Source organism: Cervus elaphus, chromosome 5 (assembly GCF_910594005.1).
Source record: "Cervus elaphus chromosome 5, mCerEla1.1, whole genome shotgun sequence".
Classification (NCBI taxonomy): Eukaryota; Metazoa; Chordata; class Mammalia; order Artiodactyla; family Cervidae; genus Cervus; species Cervus elaphus.
In genome coordinates, this window is record NC_057819.1 from 27,208,336 (window position 1) to 27,229,425 (window position 21,090).

The window sequence follows — 21,090 nt, forward strand, 5'->3', positions numbered from 1 at the left end:
ACAGAAAAAATTGTATTTATCAACCTTTTATGGCTTCTGCATTTTGGTTCATGCATAGAAAGGCCTCTCTGTTCAAAGATGATAAAAACACTTACACATGTTTTTTCTACTACTTTTGTGGTTTTATTTTTTACATCAAACTGCACCTTTTCTGAAAATTATTCTAGAGCAGTCTAAGAGACCTCGACTTGAAGTGGGTCACCAAGGGGTAGTTTTCCAGCACCCAGGGGTGAATACAGGAGTTCCTCTCCAGCAGTTAATGCCGACAGTTCAAGGTAAGACCCAGCGCCAGAACTAGTTCTCCTAGTTCAGAAAAAGGGAGTGCAGAGAGGGCTTAGGGAAGTAGCACCAGGCTGAACGTGTGCAGTCCAGGTAGCATATCCAGGTGGTTTTTGCCACTGGGACGTTCCTCTGAGTCCCACTTAACACAGCATGAAGAAACCACTGGAGACCAGCTCTTGTCACCTTAGCGGAGCCGCACGCCCCACTGTCCTCAGCTTCTCTCCGGTTTTCCCTCCTGTGTATTTTCTGACTTGCTGCTGTGGTAGGGACCCTGCGGTTAGTCCGTGCCTGCTCTGCTTGGTGCTAACTCGCAAAGGCCGAGCGCCTTTCTTTCCTTGTTTGTGTGCTCATTTATCACGTTAGACCTAATACACACAGGTTTCCCGCCAGTTAAATTTCCCCTTTGAGTGTGTGGTGCTGTCAGCGCAGGGTCTGTGACAGCGCTGGGAGGTGGAAGCGAGCCCCGGAGTCAGGGCTGCTGGGTCTGCCCTTTCTTGCAGGAGGAATGCCTCCTGCCCCGCAGGCCGCTCAGCTCGCCGGCCAGAAGCAGAGCCAGCAGCAGTACGACCCCTCCACCGGGCCCCCGGTGCAGAACGCCGCCAGCCTGCACACGCCTCCGCCGCAGCTGCCCACCAGGCTGCCCCCGGCCGGCCTCCCTGCCGCGCCCCTGCCACCCGCGCTGCAGTTCCCACCGCAGCCGCAGATGGCAGAGCCCCAGACCCAGCTCCCAGTCCCTGTGAAGACGCAGCCGCCCAACGCTCCGGTCTCCGCACCCCCGCCCGGCCAACTCCCCACAGCTCCCCCGCAGTCCACGCCACCCACCCTCCACATCCCGATGCCTGGGAAGGCGCAGATGCAGGCCCCTCCACTCCCGGCCCAGCCACAGGTACTGCGGGCCCTTGCTGTTCCCCAGGTTAGAGGGGGAAGAAAAGACAGGTGGTTTGTTGGATGGGACAGTGCGTGGCTGGATAACTCACTCTCTCTTAGCAGCTCGCTCTCCACTGTGGAGCAGTTAATTCACTAGTTGCAACATCGTTTTATTTGGTTCTGCAGTCCTAGTTATTGTTATTGAAATGTCAGAAAATGACACAGTTCCTACTGCTGCTCCCAGTACCGAGAGCTGAGTATAGGGCACCATGGCCCTTGTCCCACTTGATATGCCGGGTCACAGTGTGTCGCTGCAGCTCCTGACCATCCACCAGGCTCTGTCCCCAGGTGCCTCCCCACGGATGCTGGTTCCACAAGTGTGGGCACGGCATAGATTTCCAGGCTTGATAGACGTTTCCTCCACTAATTCACTTCACCCAGATGCCTTTGTGAAATGTGTCCAGTGAACCATGTGGGGTCCCTGACGAGCAGTGAGGCCAAAAAGCGTGGGCCTGGGGCCCCAGAAGGGGCAGGAGGGAGTGTTTTCAGAGGCTTATCTTAGCTGCCTGTGGTCAGCTGCATAGGAAAACCACCCTGCCCCTGACCAGTTAATAAGGAGACTTCCTCGCTGGGTTTGGAACTTCAATTCTGGTGATTGGAGAAGCTTGCTCTCCCATGTGGTGATGCTGCCTCTCCCTCATGGCCTGCAGGTGCGGGGTGCGGCATCACCTTCTTCCCTCCACCTGGCACCTGCTGTGGTAGAGTCTTTATTATTGCCCCCATTAGCCATGAGAAGATTGAAGCCAGAGAGGCTGGATAATTTGGCCAGGGCAGCCAGGCAGCACTGCAGGGGCTGTGACTGGCTCTTGGCATTGGCTATGGAGCCTTCTGTGTGCCTTGAGAAGGAGCCCCCCTTCTCCCACCAGGGTGGCTGAGCCTCTCCCCAGGCAGGCTGGAGGTTTTCGTGGAGATGAGTCTGTTTTGGACACGGTTGTTGATCCTGGTACCAACTTCACGCAGCACTGATGTTTTTCTTGGGTTTGTTTCCTGCCCTGGTTGACCACATATACTGTGGGATGTGATTTTAGAGTAGTTCCTTACAGAAGCCGTGCAGTTCTGTTCCTTCCAGGTTGGGAGGGGCCCACAGACATCTTCTGTGAAGGGGCCACAGAGAGGAAGCATAGCGGTATTCCAGGCCTTGTGGGCCGTGTGGTTTCTCTTGGGCCACTCAGCTCTGCCCTGGAAGGTGAGAGCAGCCCCGGGGCCCACAGATGTGTGGCCGTAGCCAGTAGAACTTTGCAAAAGTCTGTGGCTGGCCAAGGTGTACCGACCACTGCGGTGGAGGACATTTCCTTAGATGTGCAGAGAGAAGCTGCAGGTTGTGAGAGGCCCGTCCTTGGCTGTGGTGTCTTCTCCACACTGCAGATTATAAACATGCTGTGTTTGTGCCTCTCTGTCCCTGGCCCTCTCAGTGAGGGCAGTAACTTGCCTTCCCTGCTCTCTGCACCCCCGCTTCCTCCCGACAGAGTTCCTGTGTGAATTTAACTTCACCTTCAGTCCAGGGAGGGGGGTGAGTTCTCAGCTTTACAAGCTTGGCTCTCAGGCCAGTACTGAGGAGGGCCCCTAACCTTACAGCTTGCCTACCACAAGAGGGTCACACAGAATTTGTATTTGCCCTTCAGAATTTGGTATTTTTCAATTAAGGAGAACTATATACAATTAAAAATTCTAAAAAATTATTTGGAAAAAGCAGTAAAAGCTGGAAAAATTTAAAAAAAAAACAACAGCTTACATAAGACATTTTGTGAAAGCACAGTTTACAGTGAGCCCTTAATGTAGTTTTGTGGACAAACAGGTCGTCTTTTCTGTGGATATGGTTTAGTTTGCCTATTACTGTGGTCTGTGGATGGGCTTCATGATTGGTTTGCGTGGCTTTGGAGAGGTGGCATTGGTGTGTGCCTCTCTGCTGGCCTGTGGGTTCTGGGTGCAGTACTGAGCCCTGTTTCCCCTGCTAGACCGTGGCACCGACCAGACCACCCGTGGACCCCACCCAGTCCTGCCTGCGGCCTCCGCCCTCCACCTCCACTACCTCGACTGTTGCCCCTGCTAGTGGCTCAGGCCTGGGACCTTCACCTGCACGCGCCTCCCCGGTGAATAGACCCTCCTTGGGAGCCAACAAGTCACTGTCTCCGGTCACCTCCCGCTCCCCAGGGGCAGCCGTGTCGGCACCCCCAAAACCACAGAGCCCAGCTCAGAATGCCGCGCCGCCCCAGGACAGTTCTCAGGATAAGCTGGCAGAACAAATAGCCTTGGTAAGTGCCTGGGAAGATTGTAGTGTGGAGCCCAGCTGGTAGAATGCATTTGATTTTACTTTCTAATGGGGCAGTAGTTTAAAACGAAGCCTCTGATGGTCAGGATGACTGACTGAGGTATGTGATCAGGAGAAACCAAGATAACAACTGCACAGCGGGCTCTGTCCTGCTGCAGGTAGACTGGTGTGGAGAAGGTCTTTTCTGTGCTGGTGTCTACAGTTTGGGTTGGGGAGTGGGCAAGACGAGAGGTGCTGACTGAGAGCTCAGAGCCGGCTGGAGGCTGCCCAGGCCAGTGCAGGTTGCGGCCTGCACTTAGTTGGTGCTTATTGTTTGTTGGCTGACTAAGCAGTTATGTGTAAGTGCTCTGCCATGAGTGTTGGTCTGGGCGCTCTGCCCCATGTGTGTGGGATGGGGCAGGATTGTACTTTCAGTGTGAATTAGTAGCATGCACCTGAACTGTGTGCTGGATGCTCCTTGCAGGAAAACCAGATCCATCAGCGCATAGCAGATTTAAGGAAGGAAGGCCTGTGGTCCCTCCGACGGCTGCCCAAACTTCAGGAGGCCCCGCGGCCCAAATCACATTGGGACTACCTGCTGGAGGAGATGCAGTGGATGGCCACAGACTTCGCCCAGGAGAGGAGGTGGAAGGTGGCCGCTGCTAAGAAGGTAGGTTTGGGACGCAGGCAATCACAGTTCTCAGGCAGCCTTGGGAGGTGTTATGGACGGAGCGTGCTGTACATGGCAGGTCTCCCAGCCCCAGTCTCTAAAGGGTTTCTTGACTCACGATGTGGATGAAGAATATCCTGTTGTCTAGAGTACCTGCTCTGTCATTCCTTTCTGAGGATTGTCCTCAGGGCTCCAGCATGGACTGCTGGGAACAGACCCGGCTCCTTTGCTGCAGTTCTGTCCTGGCATTTAGTTTATTTTCTGGCCAGTTTCACCTGACAGTTGGCATGAGGGTGCCTTCAGCCCCCCAGATCCAGGCTGAAGAGTAGGAAGGGGAAGAGGCCAGCTGCCTGGAGGGCAGCTCAGGCACTCGTGCCTGGCCTTAAGGCTGCTGGCAGGCTGCCTGCTCCGTGCTGCCTAGTCTTCCCATCCAGCTTCTCTCCATTTCTGCGTCAGAATTCATTTCCCTCTCTCTGTTCCCAAAGCAGGCACCCAGCCTGGGGGAGAACCTCTGGGAGGTGTTTCTGCTGATGCTCACAGTGTGGAAGGTGGCAGATTTCTAGGGCTCTTAGGTCCCAGAGCGCAGAGCAGCTATCCTTGTGTGCGTGTGTGTAGATCCAAGCCAGGTGTTTCTCCCTCCACTGCTGTGTGTTTCTTCCTCTGGATTAGATTCATATTTCCTATACTTTCAGGACTGAGATTGGTCTTGTGTGCCAGACTGTTCACGTCCCTCCTCTGAATTCTGAATACCCTTGCTTTCCCCGCATAGTTTTGATAGAGAGAAGCTGAGTCCATGAAGATGACAGGAAAGTGTGAATCTAAAGGGTCTTAAATCAGGTTCTTTGGTATTTCAGAACATAACAGTGTGATACTCCATTTTAGAGAAAAATATGTGTACTTGGTAAAATAACACTTGTAGCAAAGTCAAGCAGCACATTGGCAGTGGTTTTTGCTGGAGTCAGTGTTTCTCCTCTGTGCTGTGCGTGCAGGTGAGGGTGCATCTCTCTGTGAATTATGTGCAGTTAAGCGCTGAGAAGATTTTAAGAAAATGTAGCATATCTTTTTTTCTGATGGCATGACACAGGGCACAACATACAGTTCTTGAACTTTTACTTACTAGCTTGTCAGAACTGTAGCTCGTCATCATGAAGAGAAGAAGCTTCGGGAGGAAAGGGGGAAGAAAGAAGAACAGAACCGATTGAGGCGAATAGCTGCATCGACTGCTAGAGAAATAGAGTACTTTTGGTCAAATATTGAACAGGTAAGTTCTGACATTCTGATGGGGTCCTGGAACCATAGACTGTGTCAGAGTTGACAAGGCAGGCTTCTGAACCGTGCCTGACTCTGTGCTGGAGAATCACCACAGGTAGAGCCCCAAGTGTCATTTAGAAAGGCGGGGTCCCTGCACCGCTGTGGCACCGCCAGGCTGTCGGCTCGTTAAGAGACCTGGTTCTTCCTGTTTCTCTTTGTGCATCAGAATCTCCATTGGCCATGATCTACGCGCTCTGTGATGTCTGTGAGCCTCTGTGAGGGGCCCTTCAGACAGACCTCTGTTGCAGGTCACTAAAGGGCTTCCCAGGTGGCATAATGATAAAGACTCCACCTGCCAATGCAGGAGATGCAGGAGGCACGGGTTTGGGAAGATCTGGAGTAGGAAATGGCAACCCACTTCAGTATTCTTGCCTGGAAATTTCAGTGGCCAGAGGAGCCTGGCAGGCTACACAGTCCAGGGGTCACAAAGAGTCAGACATGACTGAACAACTGAGCACACACACACAGGTCACTAAAGACTGATTCATATGTCCAGAATGGCTCCTCTGTCTTCCTTTCCGTAACAGTGCTCATCTTACCGTCTGACAGAATTTGGGCAGGATGCAGCTGACACACCGTAATGAAAGAGTACCAAATTGAACATTTCTGTTTGAACAGCATGGGGGTGAGGCCACTGATTCCACGTGCAGTTGAAAATCTGTGTACAGCTCATCATCTGCCCTGTGTCCGCGGGTTCGCGGCTGCTTGTTCAGCCAGCCGCCGAGTGTGCGGTTGTCACACTGAGCCGGCCACCGAGCGTGCGATTTGTCACGTTCAGCCAGCCGCCGAGTGTGCGGTTGTGGAGGCTTTACCGCTGGAGGACCTCTGTGCACCAGTGACCGGCACAGCTCAAACCCATGTTGTTCAGGTGTCAGCTGCAATCTGAAGTGAGGTTGGACAGCTGAGCTTTTGGCCTACGAGTTTTAATGTTTTCAAATACGAAACTTTTATAATTTACATCCTTAATAGCATGCTTATTTATTTAACTTTTTGCGTTTAGGTTGTGGAAATAAAACTACAAGTAGAATTAGAAGAAAAAAGGAAAAAGGCTTTAAATTTACAGAAAGTTTCCCGGAAAGGTATGATTACTTTTTAAAAAGTCTTCCCTTTTTCGGGTTGTGTCTGCTTGGACTCTCTGCTCATCGTCTCCCTGTGACATCGTGGCCCCCTGTGGAGCCTGCCCGGGGAGACCTTCCTTCAGCAGCCTGGTCCTGGCATTTCAGTTCTTTTGAGATTTGCTAGTATGAGTCCGTGCCCACAGGGAGATCAGCTTCGTCAGGCTCTCAGAACTGAGGACAGTGAGGTGAACTCCCCCGGCTTCGCCCGTCGGGGTCCCCATCTCTCTAGCTGTCTCACTGCTCCCATGTTGCTCCACAGTAGCTGCCTGGTCACTGGCCACCCAGGAGGTAGCCTTTGCTGGGGGAGGGGATAGTTTCTCTCTTTTATCGATGAGGAAACTGAGGTGAAGAGGTGGTCCCTGCTGAAAGGCATGGATCTGTAAGATCATACAAATCATGAAATAGAAACTTTGCCAGATGGGAGACTGGGTTTCTGCAGAAGCATCAGTGCTGAAAGCCGAGAGCGCGTGTGGAGGGGGGGCTGGCGCTGTGCCACTCTGTGTGCCTGGAGGGGAGGCGGGCCTCACCCTTGCTGTCCTCTCCGCTCGTGGAGGGGGCGCAGCAGAGGTGCCCTTGGTTGTGTGAGGAACATCACCTCTTTCACAGCCCTAGTGAAAACGAATCATGTTACCTGTCTCTTTAGGAAAAGAGTTGAGACCTAAGGGACTTGATGTACTACCGGAAAACTTTCTGGTAAGTTTGGGACTGTCGTGTCACTGCATGAGAGGATGGAAGTGGTGTGAGTGAAATACAGTGCCTGACAAAGCAGAGTTACTTGTGTCTGGAGAAACTTGTAGACATGAGTAATGTTCTCTTTCGTTATGAAATCAGTCTCCCCCGGGCATAAAGCGAGTTCTTCATAGCTTTAGGCTCACCTGGGTGTTACTTTGGTGGTTTGGGGAGACACAGCTGAACACAGCGGGCGTGGCTTTAGTCTCCCTCCGGCTCTGCCTCCTCTGCACCTTTCCTGTGTCTGGTGTGGACGCACCTGTCACGGCTGCTCCCAGCTCTTCTAGGTGCATATTGCATAGGCATTTCTGCTTTGGTTTCTCACTCTGTGTTTTCAGATCGCACGCTTAACGATTTTTGTTCTGCGTACAGGATTCGGGAATATCTGGAAGAAAAAGAAAAGCAAGCACATCTTTAACCGATGATGAAGGTCTGTCCCCCTCCTAATGCCCTTGGCTGTCGGCAAGGCTCTCTGACATTGCGGCTAGAGAGCTCGCTCAGTGCCCCCAGGGTGTCGAGTATGGCCCTGCCTGGAAGAGTCAGTGGTTCAGAGGCTTGTGGTGTTGGGGGCCAGGTTCCTAGGTGGATGGTGGGGATTTTGCAGTGAAGAAGTGAGGAGCTGGATTGTGAAGGAGGGAGGGTGTCGGATGCTGTGTGTGTCTGTGTGTGCATGCGCACACATGCGTGCTTTTTGTTTGTAGGGAGGAGAGGTGGTAGTGTTGAGGAGTTAGTGGGAAGGAAGGCCTGCTGTCATGAGGGCTCAGTTCAGATGGGCGGTGGCCTGAGGGTGGGTGGAATTCTGCTGTGGGTGCTGGTGGCCTTTTCTCCACCAGGATTCGGGGGCAGGGGTGCAGGACAGGAGCTGAGCTCCGGGAATTTTCAGCTGGAGCCTCCAAAATGGCGATGGTTAATTCACAGTGACGCCATGTAAAGCGCTCGTGGGTTTTTCTTTAGTGCGCTCTGCAGGTGGACAAGAAGTTCCACGTCATTTCCTATTTTGGCCTGAATCGGTCTGTCATGTGATGAAAAACCAGGCTCTATTTCACACCCTGAAATGGAAGAGAAAGTGTAAAGCATGGCCCTGGTTTTTTGCTCACTTAATATACCGTCATTTCCAGATTCAGCCTGAGAAATTAGAACTTAGTTTTAACTTCTGTAATAGCTGTGTGAAACAGTTCTGGAGCCTTGTAGTGTTTCATGAATAGCTGAAGAGAAGCTGACATGGAGTCTCTCTCTCTGACATTTGGTGATGACGTTTCAGTGGAAGATGAGGAGGAGACGATTGAGGAGGAAGAAGCGAATGAAGGGGTCGTGGATCACCAAACAGAGCTGTCTAATCTAGCCAAAGAAGGTAGGCTCTGAGCAGCTTACTGAAAGTGCTCTGTTGAGCATTTGAGACATTATAAATGTTGAAGAGTAAGGTGTAAAAGCCCAAATATATTGCGTTTATTGTAGCCAACTACACTGCCCAGGGTTGGATAGAGTGTGGGGTAACCTTTTCCCAGAGGTGACTGCCAGCCTGAAACTTGCCTTTAGCATTTCTTTGGCTCAGTTTGTCCCCTTCCAGGCATGTAAATCCTGAACTATGGACAGCTTTGCTTGTATGTTGAAACTTTGTATACACAGAACCACTCTGGAGGCTCATCCACTTGCTTTTCTCAGTTCTGTTCCCGATTTTTGTCCCCTGTGGTCGTGTGTTGCTATAAATTCATTAATTCTCACTGCTGAAGTGTAGTGTGTATGTCCATGTCACGGGTTGTCAGTTGTACTGTTGGTGGGGGTGTTGGTGGTTTCCCCTGCATTGTCCTGATAGACGGTGCTGTGTGCATCACTCTCGTGTTTCCTGTGCGCACGTGCGGGAATGTCTGCTTGGAAGCAGAGGGGTCGGCTTGTGAGGCAGGCACACGTGAGGTGTGTCCCGTCATGGTTAGAGCGGTTGTCTCAGGCCCCACATCTCAGGAGCACCTGTTCTTGTCAGCCTGTGTGGGGGAGCATTGCCCACAAAGTGCAGTGTCTTCTTACCACTGTCTTTACCTGCTTGGTTTTGCATGTTCTTTCCTGTACTGACGGTGGGTGTTCTTCACATGTTCTGGACACATTTCCTTGTCAGTGACATTTGTCGTGGTGACCTTTTTCCAGTTGGTTTGGGGTGGATCTTCATTCTTTTTATGATGCCTTTTGAGAAATGAATGTTCTTAATCTTAGTGCAGTTGAGTTTGTCAGTGTTGATTAAAAAAACTTTTTTTAATCTCAAGATCAAAAGGATCTTTCCATATTGTCTAAAATTCTTTTGCTCTCATACTGATGTCTTTTCATTCACCACAAATTGGTTTTGTCTCTAGTGTGAAATAAGAGTGCAGTTTCTCCCCCCCGCCCCAGATAGATTACAGATTGTCCCAGTGCCACTTGAAATGGCCATCCTTCCTCAGTGATGCCCAGTGTCAACTCAGATATTAGGTTTTCTGATACGCACAGCTCTTTCTGGGACCTTTATTGTTTTGTCGGTCGGTTTGTACCAACACTACACTCTGTTGATTGTTCCAGCTTTATAATAATTCTTTCTGTATATAATACTTCTATTTTTAAAAATTATTTTTTTACTATTTTTGTTTGCACTGTGTCTTCACCGTGCAGACTTCCTCGAGTTGCAGCGAGCAGGGACTGCTCTTTGTGGTTGTGTAGGCTTCTCGTTGCAGTGGCTACTCTTGTTGCAGAGCAGGGGCTCTAGTGCTCGGGTTCAGTAGTTGTGGCCCAGGGGCTTAGTTGCTCTGCAGCATGTGGAATCTTCCCGACCCAGCGGTGGAACCCATGCCCCCTGCCTTGACAGGCGGATTCTTATTCACTGTGCCACCAGGGAAGCCCTATAATAATTCTTGAGGTCTAGCTAGGTCAGGCCTTCTGCCTCATTCTTCTTTGAGGAGAGCCTTGACTATTTTGGGCTTATTTCAGATATGGTTCAGAATCAGCTTATCAAGTTTCAGAGAACCGATTGGGGATTTTGATGTAAATGTAGTTGAGTTAGTGGGTGTTTGGTGAGAACCATGTCTCTATGAAGAGCTTTTTTAAACTGTGATCAAATAGTCTCTCCATTTACGTAGGTCTCTTTAAATAGCTTCCACTAATGTTTTCTGGTTGCATATCCTTGTTAGATTTAGTTCTAGGTGCATTATATTTTTAAAAGTTGTAACAAATGGTCTATTTTAAGATTACATTTTAATTTTTTTGCTGGTGTATAGAAATGAAGTTGATTTTTATTTGTTGATCTTAAATCCAGCAACACTGCTGAATTCTCATGTTGCTTGAATGTATACAACCTCTTCATCCCTAAAGAATAACATTCTTTCTGTATAATCTTGATCCTTTTATTACCATTTTTGCAATAAAGTGTAGCAACAAAGGTGCTGGTGGTGGACACCTTTGGCTTGTTGTTTTTTGTTATTGGCTGTACCGCACAACTTGTGGGATCTTGGTTTCCTGACTGGAGGTTGAACCCCGGCCCTCAGCAATGAAAGCGTAGAGTCCTGACCACTGGGCCACCAGGGAATTCCCTGGCCTTTGACTTGTTTTTGACTTGAGAGGGGCATCTTCACCTGGAAAGACAGTAGCTTGTGGTGGCTGGTCATGACTGGTTCACATTCAGTGTTCTGTTTCGCCTCTTAGTCTTTGAGCTTCACCTTGTCTTACGTTCTTGTTGTAGGCCTTTCTCATTCATTCTCATTCTTGTGTGCATCCTTGACTTAGTAGAGTCTGTTAACTTGAAACTTTAGCTCCTCCACTAGCTCCTCCACCATGTCCTGTAGTGCAGGAATTGGGAGCAGCCCAGCTGGGTGCTTCTGGCTTGGGTCTTGTGGAGATGCGGCCATCAGCAGGCCCAGCTTCCGGTCCATGCCCCGCCCCTCTGGCCACCCACAACTAGCTGGCTGGCTATTGGCAGGTGAGCCCCAGCCCCTTCACTTAGGGGACTTCTTCACATAGGGACTTCTCTGGGGGTTTGTTCCAGCATCCCCAGAACAGGGCGGCATGGTGGCTGGTCTCCCCAGAGGAGGTGGTCCATGAGCATCTGCATCTCCTACAGCAGAGCCTTGTAAGCTACTCACTGTCATTTCAAGCCGTCTGGTGGTCACCCTGGTTAGCCCTGACCACCGGGGGAAGCTGACCAGCCTGTGAGCGCCATGAATGATGTCACTGGGGGGGGGGGTGCGTCTTCATCCTTCCCCAGGGTGCCTCTTCCTGGCTGGCTCTCTTCTCATGCCCTTCACGAAACTTTCAGCACTTTGTGTAGATGTGAATTTTTTAAAACTTTAATTCTAAGTATTTAAAATACTTTCTATCTAAAGAAGTATAGAAATACTTTCTGAGTAGGATTTTTTTCTTCCATTATATCTGCAAGCTAGTTTTTATGTGTGAAAGCTGTTGATTCCATGAATTAAGTTTGTTTTAAGACACCTTACTAAATTATCTAATTGATGAAGTAGTTTCTCTGTTGTTTCTCCTGTTTTTTGTTCCTACTTTGATAACCATTATATGATGTATATGCACATTTCCCTGTATTTTGTTATGAAAACATTCAGACAACCAAAGAAATAAAGAACCTTATTATGAACACCCATGTACCTACCACCTCTCTTCTACAATTTCTTCTGCTTGGCTTTATCACGTATCTACCTGTCAGCCTCTTGTGATGAATAGTTTAAATTGTGAGCAAATCTAGTCACTGGAATATTAGTCTTAAATAGGTAGTGCCTTTCCTACTGCTCTTTTAGGGTACTTCTCTGTGGCATTTCTTATTTTGACCACCAATTTTATTGACATACAGTAAATATGCAGAAAAGCTTATGTGTCACAGATACCTAGCTCACAGTGTTCTTTGCCTTGTTTTATACATAACACCATGTGGAACTGTGTTTGAACATGAACCTGAAGTCCCAGTTTCCAGTTACTTCCCCGGACAGACCCATGGAAGTGGGAAATAATGACATTAGAGAGCATGACATTTAAAGCCCTTCAACTTTTCATACTGGTTACCAGAAAAATAAGCCTGTTTATACCACCACCTGCAGTGTTGAGAGTATTTGACTCAGTGTATTGGTCCGGCATTACAGTTTTTAAGATGGTTGCTGGTGTGATGGAGGACTGATTGTGCACTGGTTTCTGGAGAGGTTCAGTTAAATACTTCATGAGCCCTTTATGGTATTTTTTGAGTGTGAAAGCTCCATATCCCTTTCCCACTGTAACTGGGGCTTTAGTTTGCTGTGTTATTTGATCAATTAGGGTGAGCTCTTTATACAGAAAGGCTAATAATCTTTAATCATCCTTTTTGAGCATTTTTACTTGACTTTTATTTGATGTTTTGTATTTTTATGTGTCATCTCCACCAGTTATTTCCATTAGTAGTATTTTTATATTTTCACTTATTAATCTTTAGGTTTTATGTACATTTATTAGGTTGTATTTGGGTTATTTTAGGAGTATTCTTTTATGAATAAAAGTTGAGTTTCTCTTTTCAAAGATCCTTACTTTATAAAGAAAATGTCTTATACTTTGTATCAGTAATGGGCAATCATTATTAGCTTTTTTAAAATTCAATGTGCTTTTAGAAAATACACACTTTTCCCAAGGAATTATTTTAAAGTCAGGGAAAAGAATATACAGTTGAGCCTTGAGCAACACAGGTATGAATTGCGTGGGCTCACTTACACATAGATTTTTTTTTTTTTTCCAGTAGTAAAGACTACAATGTCTGCGATCCATGGTTGGTCAGGTGTGAAGAAACCTCTTACAAGGAGGGCTGGGAGTCGTACTCGTATTTTCCTCTGCAGAGTCAGCACCCCAACCCCTGAGTTATTCAAGGCCAACTGTGTGTGAAAGGGCCCTTCTCCCAAAGGGCCTTTCTTCCCAGCTGACACTGTTTGTGTAAAATAATCTTTCTTCCTGCAATCCTTTCCAGCTGAATTACCCTTGATCGATTTGATGAAGTTGTATGAAGGTGCCTTTCTGCCAAATTTCCAGTGGCCCCAACCTAAGCCTGACAGTGAGGAGACAAGCGAAGAAGAAGGTCTGTCTTGACATCTTTGAAGAATTCAGCTTTGAAAACAAAAGCCAAAATACCAAACAGAGGAAGGGCACTTAAAATAGAGTTTAAGAATTACCTTTACCTTTTTCAGTCTGATGAAAGAAAAAGTTGAAAATATATTTAATATAAAGTTTACATTAATAGTATTATTAAGTTCTGTGCTTTTTATTTTTATTGGTCAACTTGGCATAGTTTTCAGAACATTTGATCAAGTTGTGAACAGTGTAGAAACAACCTTCTTCAGATTGTATGTCACCTCGATTTTATCATGTTTATCCAGGCTGCGCTATGCTTGTTTAATTTAGCGCACCCATTTTAAGGTCTTTACCTGACTTTTATTGAATGTTCCAAGCAGGTTCACAGACTATGCCCCATAGAGTCTACTACTTGTTTTCACCCCACCTGTTCTGGTTGGTAGACATGGCTGCCTGTGGGGCGTGGTGGGCGAGGGAGGGGCCCAGAGGAATTCTGTGGGGATACAAGGGCCTTCCGGACCCCTTGCTGCAGCCGGACTCAAGGAGGGGCTGCTGGCCCCCTTGCCCAGACTCAGATGCTTCTGATCCTTCCTTTCTTGACGGCAGAGGTGCGGTCTCTGAGTCTGTGAGTGGTACTAGCTCTAATGCTGGGCAGATGTTTTCCAGTTTCACCCAGTGGCCTTCCAGAGTGCTCCTTCAGACTCTGTAAGAGTTTGTACCTGTTTATCTGGAGAGCATTGTTAGCTGTATAAAGGTGGATTAAAAACAAACTTGCTGCTTCGTTCTGTATTTGAAGTATTTGGGTTCTGTCGACTCCTTTTTTCTCTTCTCTTTTTTCTTCTTTTCCTTCTCCTTTCATTCTTTTTTTATTTCTTTTTCTTTTCATGCTAAGTGGGCTCGTAATATTATCACAGCATCTCTGACCCCACAAATCCCGTTTTCCCATTGATCACAGACATGGAAGACTGCCCAGGGGACCGGGAGAGTCGGAAGGATGTGGTTCTCATTGACTCGCTCTTCATCATGGACCAGTTTAAAGCTGCAGAGAGAGTGATTGTCGGGAAACCTCATACCAGGGACATCGCGGAAGTGACCGCTGTGGCTGAAGCCATCCTGCCCAAGGGCAGCGCTCGGATCAGCACTGCGGTGAGGCTGCACCCTTCGTAAGGGATGGTATCCCTGTGCGGGGAGGGTTCCTTCTTCTAAACCAGCTCTTCCTCCCAGTGGCAGAAGTTGTCGGGAAAAACAATCACTGATCTTTCCTTTTCTGTTATCTATGAATCACCTTTGTGGCCTTCCAGTAGGCTTATCCTGTGACTGCTCTGACTTCACTTTGGAGGAAGAATTGTAATGGTTCTCCTGAGATGTGTGTGTTGGCCCGTCTGCCCCACAGGTGAAGTTGAATGCCCCGGCCCTGCTGTACGGCGCCCTCAGGGATTACCAGAAGATTGGCCTGGACTGGCTGGCCAAACTCTACCGCAAGAACCTCAATGGCATATTGGCAGATGAAGCTGGGCTTGGGAAAACAGTGCAGATCATTGCCTTTTTTGCTCACCTAGCCTGTAATGAAGGTAAGAGACTGTTGTTGTTTAAATAGTTTGTATTTGCTGAGACTGAAGCATGGGTGGTACATCTAGCTTGAGGGTGGTGGGTTGGGGGGGGCGGCTTTTTTCTCAGTTCCACACTCTGATCCAGGGCTTGAGAGAATAGGGCTTAGAAGCACTCATCTCTGGAGCCAACAAAACTTGCATTTACAATAGATACTACATCAAGTAACTCACGAGTTCTCTAAGTCTAATGTAATACAGGATCCAGCTGGCTGTGACTGAGGCTTTGTGACTTCAGGGTTCTGCTGCCCGCCAGTGTGGATGGCAGAGCAGGCAGCAGGGCCTCTGTACTACTTCTCGTTGGCGTGAGTCCTTTTGGCTGGGTGCTCACTGCAGTCTGCCCCTGGGCTGGTTGGGGAGCGGTCCTCCTGGTAATTTCAGTAGCACTGCCCTCCTGTCTCTCTGCTGGATCCTGCCACCCACAGGGCTTCTTTCCTAGAAGAGTTTCATGCGAGTAGCCTGGAGCCCTGTGAGGGCTCGGCGTCTCCACAGCAACAGAAGGTCGGGGTGTCCTGTGCCCCCATAGGAGGCTGTGCCCTCTACCCTAAATGTCCGTTTCCTCAGCCTCTTTGAACTCACATGGAAGTTCAGCTTGGCACTGTTCACCACCCTTCATGCCCGCGGGGCTGCAAATGAGTCTGTGCCCATGTCTCTAACCAGGACGGGGGCTTGTGGGCTTCTCCCAAAGGAAGGGTCCGCTGGCACCTGGGGTGGAGTGATGGAGGGCAACAGAAGCTCATGCATGTTCCAGCACTTAGTCAACGCCCAGGGACCCTTCTTCTCTGTGTCAGCGCTTTAGAGGCAGGGCGGGACCGCTCGAGCTGGAAGAGTTGACATCCTGAGTTGCTGGGTGGAGGTTCCTTCAGCCCAGGAGAGGTTTCTTCCTCTGTGGCCCCTCTGGATTCGGACACGGTTACCTTAGCGTCCTCAGTGAATAACTCTGCCTTGCCTTTAGTTTTGAAAGCTTACGTTTAATACAAGTGCATCAACTTCGGGACCTTTTTTTCTTGTGTTAATATGTTTGTTTTTGACCCAATACCATGAAGTGTTCAGTGTAGTACTTTAAAATCAGTTTTAATTATCTCAAGATAGAAAAGCTACCGTGTCTCTTGTCTAGTTTAGTTGAAAAAAATATTTCTTATTATATTTATAATAGCGTGAAATTGGAAGCAACATACACTTCCAAAAATAGGGGATTTTTTTTCATTAATTGAACAAACAAGTGACTCAGTTATTCATTCTATAGGTGCTTACCTAGTATCTACCCCATTCCAGGTATGTTGTAGTCGCAGGGGGTGCAGCTGTGAACAGAACAAAGCGCCCACCCCCTCAGGAAGGCCCGCAGCAGGCACGGTGACTAAGGATGCAGCATATTGGCATTGTGTACCGTGTGCCTTGCAAGGCCTTTGAGCAAAGGCCTGAGAATGCCATGGCCACCTGAGCACGGGGCTTGGGGAGGTGGGGTGGTGGGTGCAGAGGTTGAAGGAGTTGCTGGTGTGTCCACGGGGCAGTATTGAGGCTGGTGTGGGGGCTGGAGGGTGCAGAGCCAGGAAGGCCCGTCTGCTGGCCAGGTGGGGGCCTTGGTCTTCGTCCTTAGAGGTTTGTGTCACTGCTATGTTGGAGGAGTCCCTCGGGCACCTTGGTGCTGGGAACAGACTGGAGGTCCAGCTACTGGGAAGCTTGACGAGTTGGAGGAGAGGCAGGTGCTTGGCGCTCTTAGCGGGCTCTGCAGGGTGGGTGGGTGAGCCTCTGCCGCCTGCTTCGCTTCTGCACGGGCAGACCGAGGATCGCTCACCTTGGATGTGGCTCCCCCGTCTGCCCTCACCCCAGGGGGCCCAGTGTCCTTGGGTTCATCACTGAGTAACCGTAAAACTGTGTGCCACTTCCTCAAGAACAGTGGGAGTTCCAGGAGAGTTTGAGGGGTTCTGATACATTCACACAATTAAAATTTCTCATAAACTCACCACTTTCTTTTCTTTTTAAAGTAAAACAGTAGGCTGCAGCTGTCCACACGCACCTGCTTCCATCCCCAGTGGTGACCACTCTGGGCAGTCTGGGGTGTGTCCTGCCCCGCTTCACCCAAGTGTCAACAGACATGTTCACAAACACAGTTGTGGACACTCTGCTCCTCTCCAGAAGTGGAACAATAATGCTAGTGGAAAAAAAATCTTGTTTTTCACTGGGAGGAAAGGGTCAGTGGGGTTGGTTTGCATTTCTATACTCGTGAAGTCCTGCCTTTCAGAGTTTATTGTCTGCTTGTGTTTTTTCCTTTGTGAAATTTCTCTCTCTCTTTTTCTTTCTTGACTGCCACACAGCTTATGGGATCTTAGTTTTCTGACCAGGGATTGAACCTGGGTCCTCAGCACTGAAAGTGCGGAGTCTTAGCCACTGTCCTGCCAGGGAATTCCCGTCCTTTCTGAAATTTTAGTTCACTTCCTTGTTCATTTTCCTCTTGGCTGGTTTTTTCCTTCATTTAATTGAAGTGTGTTTGATTGACATGATTGTGTTAGTTTCAGGTGTACAGCAGAGTGATTCAGTGTTATATGTATGTGAATATTTTTTTCAGGTTACATATATTTTTATATATACTTTTTAGATTCCAAATATAAGTTATAACATAATGTTTGTTTCTCTCTGACTTACTTCACTCAGTTTGATAATATCTAGGTCCATCCATGTTGCTGCAGATGGCATTATATCATTCTTTTTTTATGGCTGAGTAGTATTCTATTGTGTGTGTGTGTGTGCGTGTGTGTGTCCACACACACGCACACACACCACATCATCTCTATCATTCATTTGTTGACAGACATTCACATTTCTTCCTTGTCTTGACTGTTGAAATAGTGCTTCTGTGGACATTGGATGCAGTATCTTTTCTTTCTTTTTTTATTTAATATTTTTTATTTTTATTGGAGTACAGTTGCTTTACAATGTTGTATTATTTTCTACTGTACAGGGAAGTGAATGTTTTATATATATACACACATATATCCTATCTTTTTTGGATTTCCTTCTCGCTTAGATCACCACAGAATATTGAGTAGATTTCCCTTTCCTGCAGTAGATTTTCATTAATTTCTATTTTATACATAGTATAAACCCAACCTCACAATTCATTCCTCCCCACCCCCATCTCCCCTTGGTGTCCATATGTTTGTTCTCTGCGTTTGTGTCTTATTTCTGCTTTGCAAATAAATTCTGCTGTATCAGTATTCTAGATTCCACATTATACGATATTATAGGATATTTGTTCTTCTCTTTAGCTTCCTTCACTCTTTTCTAATTAGAGATTTCTCTGGATATATACCCAGGGGTGGCATTGCAAGATCTTGTGGTGGCGCTCTGTTTTTAGTCTTTTTAGGGAACCTCCAAGGAACACCTGTTTTCCACAGCAGTTGCACCAATTTATATTCCCACCAACAATGTAGGAGGGTTCCCTTTTCTCCACACCTTCTCCAACTTTTATTGCTTGTAGACTTTTCTCTTTGGCTACGCTGTGTGGCATGTGGGATATTAGTTCCCTGACCAGGGATCAAACCTGTGCCTGCTGCATTGGAAGCATGGAGTCTTAACCACTGGACTGCCAGGGAAGTCCCGCTTGTAGACTCTTTGATGATGGCCATTCTGACCAGAGCGAGGTGGTACCTCACTGTAGTGTTGATGTGCAATTCTCTAATAATGAGCAGTGCTGAGCATACTTTCAAGTTCTTGTTGGTTATCTGTATGTCTTCTTCAGAGGAATGTCTGTTTAGGTCTTATGTGCATTTTTTGATTGAGGTGTTTGTTTTCTTGGTATTGAGTTCTATGAACTGTTTATATGTTTTGGATGTTAACCCTTTGTCAGTCATGTTGTATGCATATATTTTCTTCCATTTGGATGATTCTTTTTAAGGATCAGTATAACACTTTGCATATCAGCTGTTACGAATATAGATGTGTGCGTTACAGATATTTTTTCCAAGTCTGCCATTCCTGATTTTTAACTTGGTTTAGGTTTCTTTTATAGCACAAGAGTTGAAATTTATGTATGTATTACTCTAGTAATTTAAACAGCCTTACTTTTCTGGAGAATGAGATTGAAACTGTGTGGTTTGGGATGGGTTGGGATGGTTTGGGTGTGTTCTGACTAGCAGTTGGCAACCGTCATGAGCATGAGTGTTGGACCAGTGCCCATAGCGTGGGGGTGATGGCAGGCCATGCTGGGTAGGGGGGCTTGGTGAGCAGGTGCAGGGCTCCTGCCTGAGGTTTCTTCCTTTCTGAGCATCGTTTTGTGTAGATGAGGTTTCTTCTCCCACTTACATTAGTGGTCTATGGTTTTGAATAAATTCTCATTTTACTGGGCGCTTACTTGTTCAGCACCTTTGTGGAGTGTGGCCTGTGGCGGCGCTGGGAGTGGGGACGCAGCATGTTGTGCTACTCTGCAGGGAGGACAGAGGACAGCCCTCTGTTCCTGGTGATGCCGGCTCTAGTCATGCCTGGGCTCTCGCACACACCTGCTCACCGGGCACAGTGCTGGGTGCCTGGACTGGACACATGGCTTTTGTTACAGAGGAAACTTCTGTCTCCTTTGTAGGCAACTGGGGCCCTCACCTTGTCGTTGTGAGGAGCTGCAACATACTCAAGTGGGAGCTGGAGTTGAAGCGTTGGTGTCCGGGGCTCAAAACGCTCTTGTATGTTGGCAGCCACAGAGAACTCAAGGCAAAGAGACAGGTATGTTATTTTAAACGTGAAATAGAATGAAACAGAAAACTATCTTAATTTCTGTAGAAAGCAAACTTCAAAGTGTTAGCATGTACTTGTTAGTGTAATTATTGTAAATCACTCATTTGCAAGACCCCAGACTTTGTAGTTGTCTGGACTTGGAGCCCCTGGAAGCAACAGACCATACCTAGTAAACTGGCCTGCAGGGGTTCCCTGGAGGGCTTATGCTTACCTCCCAGAAGTGAAGGGACACCCCCAACCCCAGAGCTCAGGTAGTCTCGGGAGGGGCTGCCATCCTTTTAAACCATAGATCTGTTGGTTATCATAGTCAGAAATGAGAAATTGTGATGCATCCTGAGTTCTGAATTATAAATCCATAAGTAATTCCCATGGACGTGTTTATAAGGAGTATTTGTGACAAACAGAAGAGCTTCTGAAGCAAATTTGGACTTGTATGTTTCTGTTTTCTGCCCAGTAGTTTCTAGTACTAGATTCTAAGTAAATGTTCCAGATCACAGTTGTTCATTGAAGAGAAAAATTTGGCTTATGGTTAAAGTCAACTGTGTTGAGTAGTACTTACTAAAAAAGTATCTTTTCTTTAAGGTGTCTCTTCTTGGCTTTTTCTTTTTTATTTTTACTGTCTCTGGTTATTGCTTTTTAAAACCTTAAATGTAATCAGTTGCAACATAGCTATTCATGTTTCCTGTCAGCTTCGGAATATATGTTTCCTTCACTAAGATTATATACCATGAAAACAAGCCCCACTTCAGGACACTGTGTGGCTAATATATTTTCCAAAAGCAGTAGTTAATGCCCCCAAAGCAGTTTCTTAATTTGTCCACACGAGGGCTTTCGCCTCCTAGAGAAAAAAGATCCTAAAAATATAAACGGCCGTTTTCTCTGTGGTGGCAGCAAGTTATTAAGAAAAAGGAGTGGAGTGACAGTGATGGGGACAGGGTGAGTGGGGGGTGAGTCCTCTCCAGGCGGCTTGCTCCTGAGCAGGTGGTGAGGCCTGGCTTGTGTGCTGCAGGAGTGGACGGAGCCCAACAGCTTCAACATCTGCATCACGTCCTACAAGCAGTTCTTCAAGGGCTTCGCGTCCTTCACGCGGGTGCGCTGGAAGTGCCTGGTCGTCGATGAGATGCAGCGCGTGAAGGGCATGACTGAGCGGCACTGGGAGGCCGTGTTCACCCTGCAGAGGTCTGACTCCCCCTGCGTGTGCCCTGTGCTCTCTGTTGCTGATGTGAAGGTTCTTTGGAGGAACTACAGGGAATTGCAGTTCCCCCAAATGGCCTTTCAGCTGCAAAGACTCCCCCTCACCTCTGTCCCAGCACTTGAGGGCTGAGGAGACCCAAAGCTCCTGCTTAATTCAGTTCATTAACTTGTGTGCGTGCGCGCGTGTGTGTATACACATGCGCATGCGTGTGCGGGCTCCACGGTCACCGT

The 21,090-nt window shown here is 47.9% G+C and overlaps 1 protein-coding gene across 12 annotated transcripts in view; it reads left to right on the top strand.

Annotated features, from left to right (window-relative positions):
* EP400 (E1A binding protein p400) overlaps positions 1-21,090 on the top strand; it is a 107,516-nt gene that overhangs the window by 37,029 nt on the left and 49,397 nt on the right. For 8 of the 12 annotated variants that reach the window (XM_043902143.1, XM_043902142.1, XM_043902153.1 and 5 more), the window contains 14 exons: positions 168-275; positions 783-1,168; positions 3,165-3,461; positions 3,942-4,127; positions 5,248-5,388; positions 6,439-6,517; positions 7,200-7,249; positions 7,658-7,715; positions 8,547-8,636; positions 13,233-13,340; positions 14,289-14,479; positions 14,727-14,904; positions 19,517-19,653; positions 20,675-20,844. In XM_043902143.1, coding sequence (XP_043758078.1) covers positions 168-275; positions 783-1,168; positions 3,165-3,461; positions 3,942-4,127; positions 5,248-5,388; positions 6,439-6,517; positions 7,200-7,249; positions 7,658-7,715; positions 8,547-8,636; positions 13,233-13,340; positions 14,289-14,479; positions 14,727-14,904; positions 19,517-19,653; positions 20,675-20,844 — 2,179 coding nt within the window. The remainder of the gene's footprint in view (positions 1-167; positions 276-782; positions 1,169-3,164; positions 3,462-3,941; positions 4,128-5,247; positions 5,389-6,438; positions 6,518-7,199; positions 7,250-7,657; positions 7,716-8,546; positions 8,637-13,232; positions 13,341-14,288; positions 14,480-14,726; positions 14,905-19,516; positions 19,654-20,674; positions 20,845-21,090) is intronic. The other 4 variants (XM_043902146.1, XM_043902148.1, XM_043902151.1 and 1 more) reach the window with 1 other exon arrangement.